The sequence below is a fragment of the Anguilla rostrata genome, chromosome 1 (genome assembly GCF_018555375.3).
Source record: "Anguilla rostrata isolate EN2019 chromosome 1, ASM1855537v3, whole genome shotgun sequence".
Lineage (NCBI taxonomy): Eukaryota > Metazoa > Chordata > Actinopteri > Anguilliformes > Anguillidae > Anguilla > Anguilla rostrata.
This window is the reverse complement of record NC_057933.1, coordinates 47,965,250-47,985,382: the sequence shown is the minus strand read 5'-3', so window position 1 is coordinate 47,985,382 and position 20,133 is coordinate 47,965,250. Positions and strand designations below refer to the sequence as shown.

General features: G+C 43.5%; 1 protein-coding gene across 1 annotated transcript in view; it reads left to right on the top strand.

The window, feature by feature from the left end:
* Positions 1-18,708, top strand: part of itga8 (integrin, alpha 8) — a 67,148-nt gene extending 48,440 nt beyond the window's left edge. Inside the window, exons 23-30 of the mRNA XM_064339264.1 lie at positions 1,502-1,582; positions 2,261-2,366; positions 5,559-5,717; positions 9,700-9,816; positions 11,881-11,994; positions 14,899-15,000; positions 15,647-15,769; positions 17,661-18,708. Coding sequence (XP_064195334.1) covers positions 1,502-1,582; positions 2,261-2,366; positions 5,559-5,717; positions 9,700-9,816; positions 11,881-11,994; positions 14,899-15,000; positions 15,647-15,769; positions 17,661-17,747 — 889 coding nt within the window. The 3' untranslated portion in view covers positions 17,748-18,708. The remainder of the gene's footprint in view (positions 1-1,501; positions 1,583-2,260; positions 2,367-5,558; positions 5,718-9,699; positions 9,817-11,880; positions 11,995-14,898; positions 15,001-15,646; positions 15,770-17,660) is intronic.
* Positions 18,709-20,133: the final 1,425 nt, after the last annotated feature.

Genomic DNA, 20,133 nt, shown 5'->3' with positions numbered 1-20,133 from the left:
ATACTTCACAATTTGTTCCTCATTTTAACATCTCACTTTTTACAGTAGCCCTCCTTGTATTGTTTTAAGTAAGTGTATCTGTTCTATTTTGTAATTTTTATATGATGAGTGCAAATAAATCAAATCAAATCAAAGGTAATGATTCAAAGCTTCATATTTGATTTCACTGTGCTCTCCTCCTCTAACACCCTGAAGCTTTTTTTTAAAAATGCGCTTCTCCAAGGCAAATGTAACATTCTTTAATTAAACCATTTTTATCTACATATACATTGTTTATTATCATTTCTAACAGCAGTGTGGTTCAGCTACATACTGAATTGAAGTCTGAAGGATATTCTCATTGCAAACATTCAGATTTCTGAATTTTACGTAAGTCCAAGCAGATAGTCCATCCTCAGAGAGGGGGAAAGCAGAAAGCAGAGAGCGTTACAGATAGAGGATCCCAGAACAGAAAGTGCCATGGTGAGGAAACCCCCCCCCCCCCCAGCACACGGGTGGAACTGGTATACGGGTTGGCATCCGGCTGCCCTGCGGACTGCGCCGCACAGTCTGCCCTTTGCCACCTCGTTAGAAGGAATTTGTTGGCCAGCCAGCAGACATCCGTACCACATGTTTTGTGTTTGAGTGTGTTGCTCAGTGCATTAGAATGCATCGAGCTCTCTGAGCGCGGGGTCTGAAATGCCCACTTTGAAGTGTAGACGCCTGGCAGGAGCTTTAATGTCTGTTTCACAGTGGTGCCTGTTTACCGGCAGGGACTTTCCCTTGTCTTGCAATTATGTAAAAAAAAAAGAATCAAAGATGACCAGTTCTTCTGAAAAGTTGAGGGCGCTCACATTGTCGTGGTTCTCTGACCTGCTGAACTTGTATACTGAGGTGCTGAGCTCCTATAATGCGTTGCAAGTACACTGTGGTGTTGCTATGCAGTTTTTTGAACATTGATTACACTGCCTGTTGTTTAGCTCGCATGTTACTGCTGTGGAAACACAGCTTTTAAGATGAGCCCTGACAAATTGTTGAGGTGAATGTCAGACCAAACTGTATCTACTTGTGCCATCTCTTCAAATGCAACAGGAGGGAACTTAAAATGCTGGATTTCTTTGAATTCACAGTCCAACATGATGCCATAAAGTTGTTTCAATTTCAGGAAGCCAGTTTTTGAGCTGGCAAGCCCAACCTCCTGACCAATAATTACAGCAATATTTGCAGGATGACAGTACATTCACAATACAGCATAAACTTTTGATAAAATGGTATTTTCTTTTTGTTTTTACTGTGTATATTCAATTAGCAAATGAACCAAAGTTCATCTGATTTGTCATTCTTTCATAAAAATGTATTTTTCAAAAGTTATGTCTTTTTGAAGAAATTATGGTTTTGCACACCACCCCTTTCCAACCCAAAACAAATACGCCCAAAAAACTAATAAAACAAATACATTTTTTGCATTGCCTGAAGATATCTTGGTTATGCATGTAATTAATTATTGTGTCTGTTTTCATAGCTCCAACAAAGACAACTCAAAGAGCAACCCAGTGAGCCTGGTGCTGAATATCTTGGCAAAGGCGCACGTTGACATACGTGGGTGAGTACAAGGTCTTTGGTTGCCCCCATGAATCTTGCTGCTCATCGGTCATTCATTGATTCATTATGTGAAGGCCTCCGAACACCCTGGGCTGGGTCACAGGTGGCAAACCGACACAATCCTTGTAAATCTGCCAATTCATTCAGGATTTGGGATTCATTAAGAGAAGGAAGCAAATTCACTTGCAGTTAATTGTGATAGAAGAACAAATTCTTTTTAGAAGTCTGGACATTCCTGACACAGAATGTGTGTCACAGTGCTGCAGATGTTAAGTGTCCATGCCTGTAGAAAACGTGTTTTCATGAGGAAAGTCACAGGACACAATGGGACCAGACCAGCGCGTTGCGAGCAGCACTGCCAAAGAGGGCCGCGAGCTTCTAAGAATAGAGCACGGCTAATTGTCAACACATGAGCCAACACGACCCAGCTAGTGTCCTCCCCATTGGAGACTGCTGAAACCTGACCATGTGATCGCGGGGAAACAAACACTTTCACTTCAAAGTCTCGGACACAGATGCTCTGTGTTACCCCATGGCCCGGGGGCCGCACGGCGCGGAGACAAATGCGTCGAGGAGTCTGCGTGGTAGGGGAGCGGGAGGGGGGGTTTGGGGGGGTGTGCGAGTTGTGCTTGGCGCTGAAGTGGCCTGATGTTCTTACACGCTGACTGGCTTTTCCTAGGGTGTCACACCCGGCTCAGATCATCCTGCCCTTCCCCCGCTGGGAGCCCAAAGATAAGCCCGTGAAGGAGGAGGACATCGGCCCCCAGGTCCGGCACATCTACGAGGTACCGACGCCCCCACGATCCCTTCAAACGGTCTTTACACTTGTCCTATAAATCTGTGAGATACAACGAGCCCCAAAATCCCTTCATGGGGCTGATGGCCTCTTCCTATAAATCTGTCAGATACAACGACCCCAGCATGCCTTCACAGGGATGATGCCCTCTTCCTATAAATCTGTGAGATACAGCACCCCCACAATGCGTTCATATGGGCTGCTGTGATGTTTCTGTGGATGTATGAGGAACCTAAACAACATGCAGCATTCACAGGGCTGTCATATTTGTTTCTATAAATCTGCAAAGTGTCCATGCTCACACTCCACCCTCACATTCCTAGTAATCTATGAGGTACCCAGACCTCGCACTGTCCTACAGGGCTGATCCATTGCTCCTATGTATGCATGATATTCCCTCTACTCAGCATGGATAGGGCTGCACTGTACTTCCTGCTGACTCTCATCTGCTCTGTTCTACAAGCTTGACCATTCCTACTATTCTGCAGGCCACCAGCACCTTACTCAGCTCTCAAGGCCACTGTTAACCACTGTTCTACTACAGGATTTATGTCTGTGTCACAGGCACTGTACTGTGGCCTGATACACCGTCCCCTCCAATGGACTACTTTATCTAGGTTTAAAAAATGTAATTTACAAAACTACTGCAAAACTACAAAACAACTATCCTAGCTGTAGGTGTAGGAGCACTGAGGGTCTTAAATAGCCATAGTTTTAATCTCCCATATTAAAGGTGCTTTTGGCCTTTGTGTGTAAAATGTGGAAGTTTTTAGCCTTTTAAAATAGGAGCCAGCTAAAATCCAGCTTGCAGAAATGCGGATGCAATGCACCAGAGCAGGCAGTGACCTCACTTGTGGTCTCTCCGCATGACACGTGTCGCTCCCTACAACATCATATGTCATACGGTACTTACAGCCTCGCATAATTGGGTGCGATAGCATGCTTCTTTCTTTAAAAGATTTTGCTGGCCCCCCTGCCGGCATTGGTCAGCGCTTATAAAAGAAGCCAGTCACCAAATGAGGCTCCCACTTTAGCCCATGGGCCCTTATCCCCCACCTCACATTACTCTTCAAAGGAGGGGGAGGTCCAGAGCGGTTGGACAAATGACGATACGGTTCCTCTGCTTGTAAAACCCGTTAATGAAGCACACAGCCTCACCGCTGAGGCGTAATGAACTCCAGAGCCGCGATGGGGCGGCATAGCCTGCAAGGGAATGGGCGGAGCCTAGTGAGCCTAGCGCACCTCAGCAGTGTGTAACGACTATCCGCTTCGACCAGCACCAAAGCTGGGCATGTCACCTCACATACCTGAGCGGGTCCCCCAAAGCGAACCCATCGGAAAGAGAAACAGTGGGAGAAGCCAAACAGGGGATGCTGCGTAGCTTGTAGCCTCTGGTGACTGTGGCCACGGGGTGGTGAATAAAATAATTAGCATGTGGGAATAATTCATTGGTCCGGGGGGAAAAAACAACAGTGCCAAGGTACAAAAAAACAACAATAAAATAAAACAGCAGTCGCCCCTCCTCTCTCAGTAAAATCAGAAGCCCCAGTAAACACGCCGGACGCCGTCTGATCAAAGGCAAGCGCGCTGGCAGTAATTACGGACAATAAAAGGTGGAGGCGCACGAAGGGCGCTTTAAATTAGATCCCGGGGTAACATCAAGAGCCGGAGAGGCCTACCTGCGGCGGGGTGAGAGAGAGCAGGGGCCCGTACCTGTCAGAGGAGATACGCCAGCGCTCCTCTCCGGACGCGGTAATGGCCCTAATGGTGCCAGTGTTCCCCCATTAGAGTCACCCTCCCGCCTTTCAAGTAGCGTCTCTCGTCTGGATTAACTTACCCCGAACTGCGGCCTTGCCCCTGGGGACCAGACCGAGCCGTCAAAGCCTTCCCGTTCACCGCCTCCTTCCCCTTTAAAGGACAGCTATCGCACGCGAAAGCTGTTTTTTTATTTCCCTGCTCGTAAATAATAAGTTCCTCTCCAAGTTGCTGTTTGAGATTTCATTTTGATATGCGCTGGAACCGAATCTGTGGAGAGAAGCGCTGTGATTAATTGAGTGCATCCCGTGGCTAATAATTGTTTCACTTCGCTATAATTTTAGCAGCTTTTTTTTTTACAGCTGTTTCACATTAGCGGCAGCCAGTTTTTCCCCCAAGATTCTCAACAGCAAGGTCAGGAACTCAGAAAGATCATTGCTCATGTACACACATATATGCTATGTACGGACAGTAGTTTTGTTGTGACTAGAAATAATAGCCTACCACACTTTGTATTTTTATAAGCAATGCTGTGCATTAGACTTCTCAGACAAGTCAGACATGGGCTAGGGAATTACTTGGCTCCAGAAGATTGCATGTTCTGGCACAATCTATTATGCAAACCTTTGAGCAGGGTATTAAATTGGCGTGAATTTCGGCAGTAAATATAAATTTCCATAAATGCTTAAAATGTCCAGCAAGAGCTTGTAAATTGGTGTGGATAAGGGTCTTTGCTAAGCAGATCAAATGCATAGCATTTAATAACAGATCAAGGGAGCAGCCAACTGTTGCGCAGTTGTTAGAGCAATGAATCTATTACGGCTGGATTGGATTCAAGTCCTGAGGTTCTCTCACTCATTGTAGTTGGCTGAGATTGCTCCTAATGAAGTCACTTAATAAAGGTAAGGATTACTGCAGAGTAAACACTGTTACATGAATTATTGGCAGAGAAGAGTTTTTCTCCATTACCGAGTCCTCGCTGACACTCTCTCCCTCTCTCAGTGGCTCCTCATTGACACTTTCGCTTTTTCGTTCTCTCTCTTTCTCTGAATGGCTCCTCACTGACCACTCATTGGGCCTCATTCACGAAGCATGTGTACGATCACATTTGATTGTAAAATGCGTATAAGAACTTTTCCAAGAACATTTCATTATTCGTCATTTTTTCTTATCTGTATTTGTGCATGGCTGTTTCCTCATGTTAATCACATGAACAGGATTGTGCATAAAATTTACATACAGTCAGCATTCATCATCTCATACACCTGGGATACGCACGAAAACAAAGGTCTGCACATGCGTCATGAATCCCATATTGGGTTTTCATAGGAACATTTTTAAGAACAAAAATAAGAATAATTTAAGAAAAGGTTTGTGAGTGAGGCCCATGGACTATTTGTTTTTCCATCGCCCTCTTTTTCCTCAGCTTCACAATAAGGGTCCGAGCGCAATCAGAAGCACGATTCTGGAGGTGGGCTGGCCCAGCCGCTATAAAGATGAGCACCTCCTGTACGCTCTGGAGATTGAGACTGATGGCCCAGTGACGTGCAAGGCCAACTCCACACTCAACCCCCTAGACCTGGAGGTAGGTAGGCCCCTTTGCCCATCCATCACTGCTAGCTGCGGGGCAGGGGGTTGAGGACTGGACCCCATCCCGAGTCCCCATCAGTGTTCGCAGTCAGGACCATGCACAAGGACTACACGCTGTCTCAGTCATTCCCAGAATAGCAGGTCTGCATAAACCTGGAGCTGCAGCCAAATTCATCAGTTCCTTCCCTAGTCTTGAATCTGTATACACAGGAGAAATAGATTTAAAAGTTTGAAAGAGAGAGTCTGTCATTGCTTTGTGTTGTTTTGACTTTAATTCCCAACATTTTAGATCACACCAGAAGACGCAAAGGTTTAAAAAAATTTGCTTGTTGATTGCAGGTCTCTTTTTGCTTTGGAAAGCATGGTGGCCATTTCTGATATTGTAAGGCAACCAATCATCCCTCTAACTCACCCTCTTCTACCTCCTCTGTTTCTGTGCACTTCTGCCAAAACGGACTGGCCATATTTTGTTTCTGCATTAGCAAAATAATTGGTGTCAAATGAAATTTTAGAGGCCTGGTGGAATCTCAAGTTCAGGATTAAGTGTGAGGCCCAACCCGGTGCGGCCATAAACACCGCTAACTTCCCCCAACACCATCCAAAACTTTCAGTCACTGGATTTGCCAAGAGTTTTGAATCAGACCAGTGATGTTAAAATGATTTCTGGTTCGGGTGTTTTCATTTATAGATAGTTTTCATCTCTTTTCAGCACCTATCAATACAAGGTAGCAAAATCTCACAGCCATGTCTTTTGTTTTTGGAGACCAAATTTATGTAGCCTTGTCTCAGCTGGCCACAGTTCATTCCTGAATTTTTTAAAATTGTGTGTGTATTCTTTCTCAGGTCACATGTCTTGTGCACTAATGAGCAGCTATGAGCAGAAAGCAATCTTTCCTGTCTCTAATGTGAATAGTAAATGTGGGTGTCAATGTGGTATAAGGGGTCTCTGTAACCAAGCTCTTCTTAAATGCAGTCGAGACAACCAACTACAACCAACCGTGTTGGTTGTAGACTTCCCGCAGTACTAGGGAACCCTGGGTAGAGCAGCAGAGTGTGTGTCATTTGATAACTTCCCTATATTCCAGGAACTCTGGGCAAATGGCTGATTGTGCCAGTTGTAGGCTATTCTCCCTCTGTAACTATGAACTCTGGGTAAACACAGCTGAGAATATAATGGTCGGTGTAGACTTTCCTCTCTCTGTGTCAGGGTTTCAGGGTTTACCTGTTCTCATGCCCCTGTCCAGCAGGGTACAGATGGGGTTTCTGAACTGTGACCATGCAGGTTGAGGGGGGTGATGGAGAAGGGAGAGCGAGAAGACTCTTTGTTACTTCTGGAAAAATACTGTTCAGAGATGAAAGAGCCATGTCTTAGAAAGACACAAAGAGAAGAACAGAGAAGAAGAAAAGGAGAGGTCTCCCATTGCTGCTTACCCATGTAAAATGAAACTTTTCGTCGCTATTGATGCAGTCGGCCTTCATACCTGTTATTACAGTGACGGATGTTGTTCTTTGTTTGTATTTGAATAGTCATCATTACTGCAGTTTCCTGCACAGGGGTTGTATAAACCAAAACAGAGGGATTTAGATTCAGTTCAAAGTCATTGTAAGCGATTCTGACCCCAGGATTCATATACCGTGTGTTGTGGCGGAATGCTAGAATGTCGCTTTAATAAATAAATGAAATATGGGTAGGGATTACCCAGCAGAAGCAGCTTTGATCTTGTGGCAGGCCTGTGCGTTTACTGCTGGTGCCCTGCAGACTGTATCACTGCAAAGGTTAAAGCATGACCTTTTCTCCTGACTCTGTTATCAATTGCGTGGGCTGAGCCACTGTCACACCACCACTGCTGACCTCATAGCAGTTATGGTCCAACCTCAGGGTCAGGATCGCATTTACCCTCCCTAAACCGACCGGTCATAAGGCTCGGAACCCCCAGGCAGCAAGAAGGAGCAGGGCTTTTTCTCAGGCCTTTGCTCAATTATGCAGGCTAGCAGTCTGGAATCAATAAACTCCCAACTGTAATCTCATTTGCTGTCATACCAGCAGGTCACAGCAGGGGGCGAGCTCCTGTAAAGATAAAAGATAAAGTGATGGGAGCCATTGGTAGGGAGCGATCACAAGGTCAGTCCATTTATTGGCCAAACTGCTTTGCTAAACCAAAGAGAATCAATATCCTTGAATCAAAGTAGGTCAGTTGCACTGCACAAAAATCTTCAAGTGGGGTGCCAGGCTAAAAAAGGTATATCATTAGATTTCCCCAACATTTGAACAGGCAAAACGAATTTTATATAACTTTAATATCAAAGACACCTTACAAAACCAGTTAATAAGGTCTAATTAATGTGTTTCAGGTCAGTTACCCTTCTCCAGAACGCCTGTACCTCATTCCAGTGATTCAGAGCCAGGTTGTCTCCCTTAGTTCCTACTTTTTTTTCCATTATCTTTCTTTGTGTAACGTTTAATGCGACTGTAGCTGGCCTAATTACTGGTCTTCTATGGGAACCTGTTGTTGACAACTGCAATTGCAGTTTCTGTTGAGTCAAGAATTAAAAAATGTGAGATTATAAGCACAGAAGACTGAAAGGAGCAGGCTGCCATGGCTACAGCAAACTATAAGCTTCAATGTGCAAAATGGAGTCTATAAATATATATAATCAGTATCCACTTTATTACAGATACACGTATCTAGTACCAGGTAGGAACCCCTTTTGCATCCAGAACAGCCTGGATGCAAAAGGATTGGATTCAACAAGGTGCTGGAGACATTCCTTAAGGATTTGGGTCCATGCTGACTTAATAGCATCTCATATTTCCTGCATATTTTTCTGCGACACATTCATTCTGCAAACCTATTCCCCCTCATGCCAAAGGTGCTCTATTGGATTGGAATCTGGGGACTGTACAGGTCACTGAAATAAAGTCCCTGTTGTGTTTGTGGAACCAGCTTGAGATGGTGCATGCTTTATTGACACAGCGCATTAATCTGCTGGAAGTATCCATTTGACAAAGGGTGGACAGTGGCCATAAAGGCATGAACAGTGCATGCCAAGAAAACATTCCCCACACCATTACACCATCACCACCAGCCTGCGCTGTTGACACAAGGCAAGATGGATCCATGGATTTATGCTGTTTATGCCAAATTCTGGCCCTACCATCTGCATGTCACAGCAGAAACTGAGATTTGTCAGACCAGATGTTTTTCAAATATTCCAATCTTCAGTCACACAGTTTTGGTGATCACATTGCCACTGTAGGATCATCTTTCTGTTCTTAACTGAGTGGAACCCGGCATGGTCTTCAGCTGCAGTAGCCCATCATCTTCAAGGTTCGACATGTGCATTCAGAGATGCCCCTCTGCACATACCACAGCTGTTATCTGAGCATTTTTGCCTTTCTGTTAGTTTGAATGAGTCTGCCCATTCTCCTCTTACATCTGTCATTAACAAGGTGTTTTCAGACACAGAACTTCCACTCGCTGGATGATTTTTGTTTACTGCACCATTCTCTGTAAACTCTATAGACTGTAGTGAAAATCCCAGAAGGGCAAGAGCAGCTATTTCTAAGATGCTGCAACCACTACGTCTGGCACCAACAATCATATCACAGTCAGAGTTGCTTAGATCATGAGTCTTGTCAATTCTAATGTTTGGTCAAACAACAACTAAACCTCCACACCATGTCTGCCTTCTTTATATATTGAGTTGCAGCCACATGATTTGCTGTTTGGAGGAGCAGGCTATTTGCATTAATGAGCAGGTGTACCTAATAAAGTAGCCAATGGCCAATGTATTTTAATAGGTGTGGGGGTGAGCATTAGATTGCCCAGCTGGATGGACGTTTAGACATCTCTCCTGATGTGGACAGTGTGTGTTGCTATGTATTCACACAGGTGCTTTTCTATGTCTGTGTGAGTCTGCGCGTAAATTCTGGGAAGCACAGTGTCCTTCAGCTTCCGTCTCCCTTCCCCCCACAGATATCCGGCCTGCAGGACACACCGGAGCTCCTGGGTTTCCTGCGCAACACAAGCTCCGCCCATGTCCGCCGTCGGCGTGCCGTCACCACCGCAGAGGCCTACAAGGGCAAGACCCTGGTACAGACACCCCTCCCTCCCATTCCCACGACTCTGCCCCCATCCCTACTTAACATAGTGTCACTGTACGGTCATGAGAGCTGTGAACTCCACAATGAAGTAACAGCTGTCGCTCAGTAATCTTATTAATTTTAGGAATACCCAGCCGTGGTCCACAATGGCTGAGATCCAGGAGACTTATAAACCACTAAGTCAGAGAGGGACAGTAAATTATCTCAATGGTGACAGTGCTAAGTTCAGTCTTTCACACAAGTGCTTGTCTGGAGCAGAAGCCTGCAGACGCTGTGGCTCTCCAGGACCGCGTCTCGATCTGTGTTTCTTACGCTTCTTGATCTATGTCACAGGGTGCCGACTGTGCTCTGTCTTCTGAAGTCACTTATGTAGGATTCATAGGTTATGTACAACTCAGTTGTCCCAGTCACCGCAAACTCTCCATGACGCCAAGCTAGCTCAAAGAGGCAAATTTCTGAGCGGAAAAACATAAACTACAGAACAAAAGTATGAGCCACAATGTGTGTGTGTGGGTGTATGCGATCATGCGTGTGCATGTACATATGCATATGTATGTACGTATGTGTGTGCATATGTCCCTGTGTGTGCATTTGTCTGTGTCTGTGTACATACATGTGTATGTGTGGCCAAGCTTTCTTCAGACCCCTAGTATATGATTAAAATGTCTGACTTCTCCTAAAGGGGAAAATCTACACCAGGCTGTCCACATCCTCTCCTGACAAATCACAAACAGGCCTTCTCAAAAGGAGTGAGGCAACCACACACAACTGACTGAGGAAGGGCCTTGTTTCAGATGTCTAGAGGAGCCAACCATAGAGCGCTGCACACTCAGACACTGTGCAGAGTGCAGACTGTCTGACTGTGGGATGCGGACTTCAAAACGGGTGACCCTTCTCTGCAGTGACCCCTTCCCCCGCCCCCAAAGCCACACAGACAATGAAATCCCTCTGGGAAGGTGAATCCCCGCAGAGTTGCAGCTGATTCCACAGAGTGGAGTTGCTTTATTCCCCCGGTCACACCCTTTGCGGAATTAAACAGGAAGTCGTATTGAATTATTCACTGCGAAGCGGCCAGCTGGCGCTGATAAGGAGCAGGCTCCGTCGGTCACACCTCTGTGTCACGTGACCCAGGTCAGGTCACTTCCACGGTCTCACCCTCACACACTCACACATGGCTACACACAGGAACAAGCAGAACCACACACGTATGTACCGAGACAGGCATGCACACAGGCACACACACACACACACACACACAGACACACACACACACACACATACACACGCACACACACAGGCACATTACCAAGAGGAAACTCTGGATGGTCAGTAAATTGCATTGTCGTTAAATCATGGTATTCACTTGCCATTCTCCCTGTACAATTTATTCCCACAGTTAACAAAATAAAGAGGGTCATGGGTGTAGGTATAATATTAGGAATAACAACGAGGGTGTAACTACCAGCAGGTGAAGGCTATCAGCATATAATTTAACCGCCAATTTGGACTTTGCAAACAGTATAATATATCAGCCATACTAATGTGCTTTCCTTTGCAGCTGTATCATTTTGACGGATTTCACTGTTTGGTATTCAAAGGAGAACAGTATAATATTGTCTCACAGATGATGATGAACCTGTATCATTTTTCAGTAAAGTGGTTTTGCTCATGGTTCCTGTCCTGAACTGAATATTCTAGACATTTGCCAGTGGCAGGTACACAGAACTGAGGTTCATGATAGATAGACAGACAGACGGACAGACAATTAATCCCAAAGGAGAAATGAGTCATTAGCAGAATTATTAAAGCATTATACAATGCACCAAAAAGATGGAAGAAAAATATGTTTTCTGTATATGGAGACCGATACCCATTACGCTTGTATATTGCGTAAAACTTTGCACAGACAGGACCCGTGATGGGAGCCAATTCGCATTGTAAATATTCCCAGGATGATTAAGGAAGCCCCGGGTCAGGGGCTTGCTATGTCTGTAGCCCTGGGTTGGTGATGTGAGCAACGTGATGTTTACATCCTGTCTCTCTCCTGTCTCAGAACTGCAGTAACATCCACTGCCTGGTGATAGTCTGTCACGTGGGCCTGCTGGACCGAGACAAGAGCGCCGTGGTCAAAATCCGATCACGGCTGTGGGCCCACACCTTCCTACAGGTGAGACTAACCCCTCCCACCCCGCGATGCATTGCTTAGATTGCTTCCATCTTCTCCAGCTACGTACAAACAATCACAAATGGTTCAAGTCATTTTTTGCTTGAGCTCTTAACAGAACATGAATTGGTTTTGCTTTTCTTCCTTGCTAAGCCTTACCAAGCAGTTTTTAGGTGTTTGGGGAAAGGTGTGTCCCCCAAGCTGTAATAGGATAAGAAGAGAACACGTCTGTCAAGTACGTTGTGATTGCAATGGCAGATTTCCCCCCCGTTTCCCTCTGTCTGCTTGAGAAACCACTGTCTCCTGGGGCGTAAATTGAAACGCAGTGCGAGAAAACAAAGAGAGAGGTGTCTGGCCAGGAGCCGCGGTTAATGCTAGGCTGCTACGTAGCGGTCTGGCCTCTGTCATGCCGGCTCATCAACACCGTCAGCAGACGGTAATCCGTCACCACAACAGCCAGCACCTAATGGACGCTCTGGACTTTGACAGCACCATATATCACTCAGGAGGACGAGAGTGAGAGGCGGTATTTAGTTTAGCAGGCCTGCGAGAGAGTGTTGTGGGGTTCAGATGGTTCGTAACAATGGTGTACCTTTTCAGCTGTCTGCCGCTGACGTGAGACAGGCGTGGTGATTGGGTTAAGTGAAACTCCTAATGAAGATGTGGGGGGTGGGGGGAGGAGTTAAGCAGGGGGCTGAAAGGGGTCAAGTGTGTTAGAGCAGAGGCAAGGTGAGTCACATCCAGGGCCAGCATGGAGGGCTGAAGGCCCAAAAAGCCTAAGGGTCACTATAGCCTACTTCACCTCTGGCCTGGGGACCTCTATTTGGCCCAATGGGCAAACTCATCAATCAACTCATTCGGAAATCACCGACCAGGAACCAATGCTCAAAGGGATCTTATTCATGCCTTTGCCAGCGTAAGATAGCTTGACTGACAGGTCTCCACCACTCACAGTGGAAGAGCACACTGCACACCTGCAGAGGTTGATGTCCTGTTGCCATGACGACTGGAACGTGCCAGAATGTACTGGCAAGCTCACCAGGACCAGCCAGATGACTTCTCACCTGTTGTTTTTCATTTCTTTGCATTTCTCTGCCACAGTGTTGGCCCATGAACTAACAGGAATTCCAGTTAAAGATCTGTATAACCTGCATCATAGAATGGACCCATATCTCACTCACTGCACATTAGCTCTTGGCATGACAATGCTTCAGACATTTTTTAAAATACTTTAAGACTGAGCCTTTTACATTGATTTTTATTCTAGTAATTTATTACTTTTGAAGGGGTTAAGCTACATGTACTATAGTTTAATGCAATTTCTCTCTCTAACATGCACATATGCACGTACACAGCAGACAAACGTGTGCGCACACACGCACGTGCGCACACACACAGGCACACAGGCATATGGTGCCCCTTGAATTGTGAAGCTTTTTTGGCCCTGCTGTGTATTAATTTTTACGGCCGCGCTGATGAAGAACAGCACTCTGTTTGGGGGAGCTGATTAAAATTCCTGACTTAGCCTCAGAGGATTGGGCCTTTTCGGCAGCCATATATCCAGATTGCTGTCTGTCACTTCCTGAAAGAACACTAGAAAAACCTCATTCTCAATCTCCCACATGCTCAGACCAACAGTATTTCATCCACTGCAGAGAAATCTCTCTCTGACATGTTCATGTCAGGATTTCTGTATTTTCTGTTCTGTAAATCATCTTAACCCTTGCATTATGTTGAAAAACAATATTTATTAATTATGTCATTGGTCAAATCTATTTAACACAATGGAATAATCCTAAAACAGTGAAAATGTAGAATTTGCTCATCTAGCCATTCACAAAGAACAATTTTTTTTTTATTTCAAGCATTATATGTCATAAGTTTATTGAAAATATTTTCTTTCAAAGAAATAGTTCAACCAACTTTATTAAATTACTTAATAAAAAAACATTGAAGCATGACAGTAAATGTATTGAAATAAAAGTATATAGTTTTCCCATATGTTTGAACATAACATATAGATTATTATCGGAGTCATTTATTATATGCATTTTTTATTTCTTCATTTATTAAGGGTGCCAATAATCCGGGAGCCCACTGCATGTCAGGTACATTAAAGACCGAAATGGGTCAGATTGACCCACAACCTAATAATTAACCAGGGCTCATGCTTTGATTGATCATGAACTGTTCCTTCATCCTTCAATGGCAAGGTAAAAAAAGTCAGAGTTTTATTAAATTTACTCCAATAGAGGAAATCAACCCTTTATTTAAGTTTCCATTTCCATAAAAATATAAATAATAAAAAGTCATTATAATGTTTCCATAAATTATCTGTCTGCTTTCAGTGCTGTAATAGCCCATGAATAGTTGGTTACAGGATAGCATTTTGTTTGATGTTTTAAGTAAACAACATGTTTGCTGGTGCTTTCATTATACAATAACTCTAAATTCTCAACGTGTGGTATCAAACCTTGCTATTTAATACTCCAAGCATTTTAGAATGTCATAAGATACCCCTTGCCGAAATTTAAGAGAAGTGGCTATAATTATCTGTCACCTTAGTTACAGTATTGTATGGCGTTTGATATAAGCTTTACATATGTTATGAGTGTGTTGTTTCTTTTACACAGAATGCAACCCTTTCCAATCCAGCTTGGTTGCATCTACTCATTGATACAATAGTCACATGAGTCACAAAAGAAGAAAAAATGTAATGTGAAAACTACATTTTTTATAAACGTATCCCTAAAAGATGACATTGAAGCATTTTTAGCTTTTGCTTTTCTATGTCCTTGGCCCCCTCACCATCTAGGTGCCGTGGAGTCATTATATGTCATTAAAACATTCATCTTCCACATGTTTCCACGTGCATTTCTGCAGCGCTAAACATAGCTTCTCTTGCAGAGGCGGAATGACCCCTACGTGCTGAATTCCACCGTGTCCTTCAAAGTGATTGACATGCCTTATCTGGTCAAGCCAGTTACACTTCCGCGGGACTCTAAATCAGTAAGTACATAGCACATAGCATGTATGTATGTACGAGTGTGTGTGTGTGCAGAGGATGTGGCTCGAATAAAATAAATCAAAGCTGGCTCAAACCACTTCCCCTTGGTATTCTTGGTGGAAATTTTCTCTTTTATTACATGACCATGAGCAAATGTGTCCAATAGGAAATGGCTTTAATACTTTAATACTCCTCTGCCCTGTCTCCCCTTCCCTTGCCGGGAGCACTGCTTTGCTAGGTCCTTCCCAGGGTCAGATATCTGACCGGATGCACGTGATTATTTATTTACTGATGTTTTTATAACATTTCTTTTACTGGGATGTCACACTGACAATTAGAACCTCTTTAGCAAGTGAGATCTAGTCAAGAGAGTGTAGAGCAAGCATATTAGAAGATGCTTCAGTGCTCACGCACATTGTAACTGGTTCTCAGCACCCTATACATTCAGACAGCAGAGTTCAGGGAAACTGCTATACTGAAAATGAGCTTGTTCCAGACATTGTGCACTCAATGCAGCATTGAACACACTGCTGAAGAGGGGGAAAAATTGGTTTGTATGTGCACGGGCATTGCTGATAGTAACTGAACGTTACATGCTGCAGCAGCGTGTAGGACTGGAATGGCAGTCTGACTGTTCATGCCTTTCAGATAGGCACCTTTGTGGTGTGGGCCACTCCGGACGTCTCCTTTGCCATACCCCTGTGGGTCATCATCCTAGCCATTCTCCTGGGACTACTGGTCCTGGCCATCCTCACTCTCGTCATGTGGAAGGTAAGCTTCCTGTGTAAGGGCAACTCCATGTTTGGAAACAAAACAGAAGAGCAATTATGGTTGCTTTTGAAAAATAACAATCACTACCTCACCTTCGTGTTATGCTTTACTGGGCTGGGTACATCTATTCAGAGTTTGAGAGAAGTTTGAAGTGCTTAAAAATAGGTATTTTACAATGCACCTTATCATGTGGATGGAATGCTTCCCGCATTGTCCAAAAAGGGCCTTTCTTTCAAAATAATGAGTATTGCCTCACCTTTTATTATTTACTAGATTGGTATATTTAGAGCTTGAAAGAAGTGTTAACTGCTGGGAAAAAAATGAGTAAGTATATGTTTAAAAGGAACCACAGGGAAACTTTAATTGCATGTGTGCCTGGTATCGAGCACACGCAGACTTACTGCCCCTTAAAAGAGTGATGTGTGACTGCTTGGTTTGTCCAACCAGACATTACCCCAGGCTTTATTCTCCAATAGATCAAACTCAGGGTGCCTTGTGATATAAATTTAGCCAATCATCACTATACTAGTTTAGAACATGACACTTCACTGGTAGAAATGGTGGGGGTACACTATATAAAAAAACCCACAAAACAATGGATCCCTTTCCAAGTTATTATGGGATGACTATGGTATTGGCAGGTATTTGTGTCCATTTGTTACTACCTCATGGTTTTCACTTTAAATCAATGTAAGTAAATGAAATCCCAGCATGTTGTATTATAAAGAGTTTATGGGGGCAAAACATTTGTTAACTGTCCTGCCTTATTAAAATGATTTGGGTGAGTTAGCCTGGTAAAAACAGCAAAGGAAAGATCTGGCATTATGGAAGAAAGCCAGTGCCATATTAGTGATTCATGTTGATCTTATCACTGCTTCATTTATTATATTCTCATGCGTAGGGCTTTCCTGCCTAAATGACTGAGAGTTGTCCCGCTTACCAATATTACATGGACGTATATATTGGAGCCATTTCTTTTGTTCTTGTTCTCTTATACAAGGATATATGTTAGAGAGATCAAAACGATCTGAAGTAGGCAGCAGATTGCGTTTGCTATTTTATTCATATTGAATTTTATTTAATATATTATTCATTTTTGTTTCATCATGTGTGGATGCATGTGTAGCAACAGTGAACTTTGTGTTCCTTTTCAAACTCTCACGGTTTGGGAAAGGAGTCCTTGAAACTGATCCAGATATGCTTTACCCTTGTGCCCCCATCTGGTACTAGAACAGTACTGCAGTATGTAATCTATGTGAACTGTGAAAGGACAGGGAAAGCTGTGCCGTAGAGGAGCTATCATAGCAAATGGACCTACAACGTGCAGGAAGACAGGGAAGATGTTTGATTTACTACCTATAATGCATCAGAGACCATAATACAGCGCTGCCACTAATAACATTTCTGAATTCTTTTCCTGTGATAGATTTATTTCTCAAAAAGCAGTATTAATTCACCAAAGGCTGGATGATTTACACCTCAAATAAAAATCCATCTGATTTTCCTGTACATCGTCAGTTGCACAACATAGCAAATAATTCACAGCAAATAATTCATTTTTCATATTCCCTGTTCCCTCTTCTACCTTACTTGATTGTTTTGCAGGAAAACCATTAAGACCAAAGCTGTTCCCTGGGAGAGATTTATGAGAAGTTCAAAAACTTATATAGGAATGTACATTACACGATGCATGCAAATACCGCATATATTGCAGTTTATACACATTGGATTGTAAGTCAAAAGGCAAAGATGTAACTCAAGTCATGCTTGTTTTCTATCTTTTCAATGTGATGCTAACACCCGCAGGGTGTACTGTAAGTACTTTTATGTTATGTTCTTATAAAGATGCTCATTCTTCACGTTTATCTGGGGTCCCTCTCTTTTGTTTCAGTGTGGGTTCTTTGACCGGGCGCGGCCCCCGAAAGATGACGTGTCGGACCAAGAGCAGCTGACATCGGAGAAGTCCACCGAGGCTTGAGCAGGTTGCGCTGCCAGTGAGCCAGGTTTCGGGACCATTTCGGGGAATTCCAAAGAAGGGCGCTCGTTCCAACCCTCTCAATGACTTTCCCACACTGACCTGAAATCCGTAGGACCGTAAGAACGCTGCCTTTTCGAGTTCTATTAGACCAACAAGCATGAAACACAACTTAAACACTGAGGGACCAATAGCGGTTGGAGGGGCTGTGATCGCTCAGCCACCCTCGAACCAGAACGTGACTGCAAAAGGGGCATCTGCAGAATCTGCAGAATCAGCTTTCAAGTGCAAAACGGTGACAGACGGATATTCCTTTGTTTCAATTCCCTTGCTTAAATTCCTGAAGACTATTCTGCGCTATTTTTGAGGCAAGATGGACCATTTGTGTGACTTCAGTTTGTTTTTTGGAAGTGTGGCTCAGTCTGAGAGAACTTACTTTTTGGCAGTCTTTATTTAAGTGCTTTTCAGGACACGCACCTAACAGAACACACAGCAGCTGAACTTTTCCAAAAGTTTCAACCTCAGTGCCTTTTCCCACCGTTTCAGCTCCTCCACAGCCGCCAAAGGATGTTGCCTTTTTTAGACAGTCATTCAATTGCTTTTCTTTTCAAAATGGACCCAAGTAATCTCAGGTGTAACCATGGAAGGCTGAAGCCTCACTTCTGAGAAACGCTACACAGACGTTACCTGCCTGTCAGTGAAAGCCTGTCCTATGAAAAAAGCTTGCATAGAACCTATTCCTTCGGGAATGCTGCCAAGTCCACTCTTGTGCAATGAGACATAGTACAACATTTAAGAATGCTATTTACTAAAGGAAGGCCTTACTGCCATTTTTATTCAATAGGGGAAAAAATGTAAAACCTAGAAATCAAGAGGGTCTTCATACTTCATAGAAAGGAATGGCGTTCGCTCACAACAGGAGGCCATGTAGATGTGATAGCTGGTTCCATATATCCAGACTAGTTAAGAAAGCATCCTTAGTCAGTGGAATACAATGGAAGATCTGTGTGTAAAGGAAGAAGGACGCACCACATCACAGTAGGTATTACACATTTTGTTGGTTCTCTGGGAATGATTTAAAGTCATGGCATCAGAGAACCTGAACTGGCAGAGAGCCTTCTGCACCATGCAGCGATGACCTCATGTTTTTGATATCAAATATTATAGAGGATTTGATATTAGTTGTAATGCTGTTGTGCCATTGGAAAAAAGCATATATTAATTCAGATGCAAGCCATTTACACACAGAAACTCTTGTAACAATTCTAATTCATAGGAAAACAGTATAATGATAAAAAAAATATTGTGATTATTCATAGAAATCATCCATACATTTTTAGAAATCATTATTTCAAAACATGTTTTTTGTCATTAAAAAAAAAAAACAATTTACCACCCAACATAGAGCTGAACATGTTCCATTTCACCCTAATTTTGGAATGGCCAACTGTCTGAAACCCCAGCCACATTAATGCGCGAACCACAGTGTAGGCAACTGCGTTTTGCCCTCGAATCGTGTCATGTCACTCGTCTGCTTGTTTTCACACTACAGACTAAAGCTAAGCTCGCGTAGTGTGTAGTCGGAGGACCTTTCAAATGCGGCTTTAACATGCAGCCCACGGGCGCTAGGTCAACCAGCAGGGGTCGCTAGATAGCGATGAAACGCAGACCCCTAACCGACTGAACCCTTACATACCCTGAGTTCCACAATCGGCAATTGCTCATCGCCCTATGGAGCTACTGGCCACAGACACCACTTGCCTAAATGATCTGTTTTTAGTTATAGTTTGGTTAAACTTAAGTTTTTTAAGCTGGCTACAACAGTACAACAGGAGTGCTATTTAATTCAGGCCCAACACCACAGGTATGTCCTTAACTATAAACAAAAAATGAACTCAACATACATTTCAGTATGTCATTTTATTGATGAACTCCGCCCATTTTCAGATTTTGATATTTGATGACATTCCCCTTCTATATTTCCAAGTACTGTACATAGGCAAAAAGGCAAGCAGCTATTGCTCACAAGGGAGAATATATTCAATTTTATGTGCAATATTGTGGTGTTTTGTAAAATGCTGAAGCGTGTTTACACTGGTATTATTTTATGAAAATTAGTCAGGTTTTGTATATAATGTTCAATAACAAGATGTATTTGTGAGGCTAGAACTTACGTGTCCTCTACCAGAAAAAAGGGAAATGTAATTTTTTTGTTTGCTTTTTCAGATAACACAATGTGCACATATGTACAGGTGTAGGTGACTGTTCAGGGGGTGAGGGGAACATGGACATTCCTGATCTGTATGTGACTGCGAGTCGACTGAGCCTAATCATTTCAATGGATGAAATAATTAGGCCTTACTCTTATAATAATACCCAGCAGTTCGAT